The sequence below is a fragment of the Montipora capricornis genome, chromosome 8, assembly GCF_036669925.1.
Source record: "Montipora capricornis isolate CH-2021 chromosome 8, ASM3666992v2, whole genome shotgun sequence".
Classification (NCBI taxonomy): Eukaryota; Metazoa; Cnidaria; class Anthozoa; order Scleractinia; family Acroporidae; genus Montipora; species Montipora capricornis.
In genome coordinates, this window is record NC_090890.1 from 7,656,469 (window position 1) to 7,658,968 (window position 2,500).

General features: G+C 40.8%; 1 protein-coding gene across 5 annotated transcripts in view; it reads right to left on the minus strand.

Moving 5' to 3' along the window:
* Positions 1 to 2,500, minus strand: part of LOC138058928 (3'-5' exoribonuclease HELZ2-like) — a 72,201-nt gene that overhangs the window by 49,982 nt on the left and 19,719 nt on the right. For 4 of the 5 annotated variants that reach the window (XM_068904391.1, XM_068904388.1, XM_068904389.1 and 1 more), the window contains 2 exons: positions 2,408 to 2,458; positions 948 to 995 (listed from right to left, as the gene is read on the minus strand). In XM_068904391.1, coding sequence (XP_068760492.1) covers positions 948 to 995; positions 2,408 to 2,458 — 99 coding nt within the window. The remainder of the gene's footprint in view (positions 1 to 947; positions 996 to 2,407; positions 2,459 to 2,500) is intronic. The other variant, XM_068904390.1, reaches the window with a different exon arrangement.

A 2,500-nucleotide genomic window follows, 5' to 3' on the forward strand; every position in this document is an offset into this window, starting at 1 on the left:
TTACTTTCCATAGGGGACTGGGCACTGGAACAAAATGCCGTAGGTTTCCAAAACTAAATACATATTAAACAAAGGCTAAGCACAGTTCGTTTTCTTTTACCATTTTGACTAATCTAATAGCTACAGTAACGAAGTGAAATCAATTTTAGCATAACCTATTGCCGTTTTTCATTTTGAGTTGTGTGGCCGTAACAAGTCACGTGACCTCATTCGTATACGTCATCCACATTAAAAAACAAACCTTTGTGAAGTTATATGTCTGCGAAAGTCTTAAGGCCTGGCCAAACGGTCGCATTATTTCAACGCAACACCTTGCAACATTGTTGCATGATGTTGCGTGTGTTGCACGGGGTGGCCAAACGGACGCAACATTTTCATCATTTTCAACGCAACATGTCAATGTTCGTGTGCCCCAGGCCCCTGGCGTGCAAGAAGTGGACCTAACGCGCATGCCTTAGCGCAACAATGTTGCGTGAACGAAGCCAAACGAGTACAACATCATGCAACATCCAAAATTTTGCACGAAAAATTTGACCGTTTTCAAATTTGATCCAACATCATCCAACAGGGTGGCCAAACGTATGCAACATGTGCCCAACAATGTTGCAAGATGTTGCGTTGAAATGTTGTGAGCGTTTGGCCAAGCCTTTAGGTTGTTATTACTAAACCGTCAGAAAATAGACCACCCCCTTACCTTTTTGTGCAATAATTTGGGGCCAGGTTGGGGCCCATGCCTTAATTTACTTGAGAACCTATGAGCTTCCGATTATTGGTTCGGATGCTCTACCATTGCGCTACAATTTGTAGATGACAGCTGTGGAGGTAAGCCCTTAATGAGATTCAGGTACACTTGTTAATGTTGTGGGTAAAGAACATAAGAACAGGTATGTTCGCACGAGATTGCTGGCCAAAAACAGATTAACGTAAATTGAGATGAAATAGTTCACCTTTCTTAGGCGCTGTTCCTCCATCTTCCGCTGTTTCTTATTCATCGGCTTGTGAAAAAAAAGGAAAATTGTGAATCTCGCCTAAAAATGTATACTGAGATCAAGATATTCTTAGACAAGTTTTTAATTAACATCTTGGCCAGCATGATATTATTGAACTCTGTTTTGGGGAGAAGGGATGGTACAGTGATAAGAGCACTTGCCTTCCACCAATGTGGCCCAGGTTCGATTCCCGGATTCTACGCCATATGTGGGTTGAGTTTGTTGGTTCTCTACTCTGCACCGAGAGGTTTTTCCCCGGGTACTCTGATTTTCCCCTCTCCCCAAAAACCAACATTTGATCTGATTTGTTCTGATTTCAGTTGATTTGTAGTCTCCCAAATTAGTGGAGCACTCGTGCCCGGCTAAATAATTTTGAGACTTAAATAAAATGATCATTTTTATAAAAAACCCTTATCAATCCGAAGGGTGATAATGATTTACGTGAGGCCTATGATCCACCCTGGATGGGGTAAGGGGTTCTTGAACGTCCCGAAACCTTTTGGGTGTATTTCATGTGACATAAAACGCTTTGCATGCAATTAAACTTGCAGTTGTTTCGTTTCCTCTGCTCTTGAAAAGATGTCAAAATACTATTTTTTCCGAATAAACAGATCTTCGTTTCAAGAAATGCTGTTCGGTTCCGAAACGCTTCCCGGGCTTTTGAGTCAGGGGCACCTGCCTTAGACCTGCAGATCCCAGAACACAACATGTTGGTGAACAAGATCTAACATGCTCAGACTTGTCAGTCTTCAGAAGGTATAGTTAAGGTAATTCCTTCGTATTGCATTGCGCATCCCTACTGCGCACGATTTTTGCGTCATTAACCTGCGCACATGAGCACGTGCACGTACAAAACGATTTCCCTCAAACTAAGCCCGATAGCGAAATAAATGCTCCTTTTCTCTCAAACGAGCACGGTGACCCCCGATTTTTTTTTCAGGTATGTGCTAAGAACAGTCTAATAAAAAACATATTTGAAGAAGAAAAAAAGTTTGATAGAAGAAGATGAATTTTTTTGGAAAACAGTTCCGTACTGGGTGTATTTTGGCCAAGGCGAGGACTTCAAGCTAACCACGGAACTGTCCCAAAGAGTGTACTATTCCCACAACCAGGAAATCAAAAACAGCGTAAAGAAAGCAATACTGTTTCGCTTTCAAGTAACCAAGACTTAATTCTGTATGAAGGTGATTCGAATTTTTAACACGCAACCAGTCAAAATACCCCATTTTAAGAGCCTGCTGACGCGTAAACAAGCACGGTGACCCCATTTTTTATTGCATTTTTTAAATGTTCATATCATGAATATTAATTATGCCAAGTTTCCAAGCAAGTTTGATAGTAGAACAATTTCAAGGGAATTACCTTAAAATAGCTTTATTTGACACATTCAAGTTTTATCAACAGAATTAGATACTTACGGGTTTCTTGTCAACCGGGACTGGCTCTTGGGAAAGAGAAGGACTGGACGTCTAAATATCACATGTGGATAACTTTTAGTTAATTTATGACTT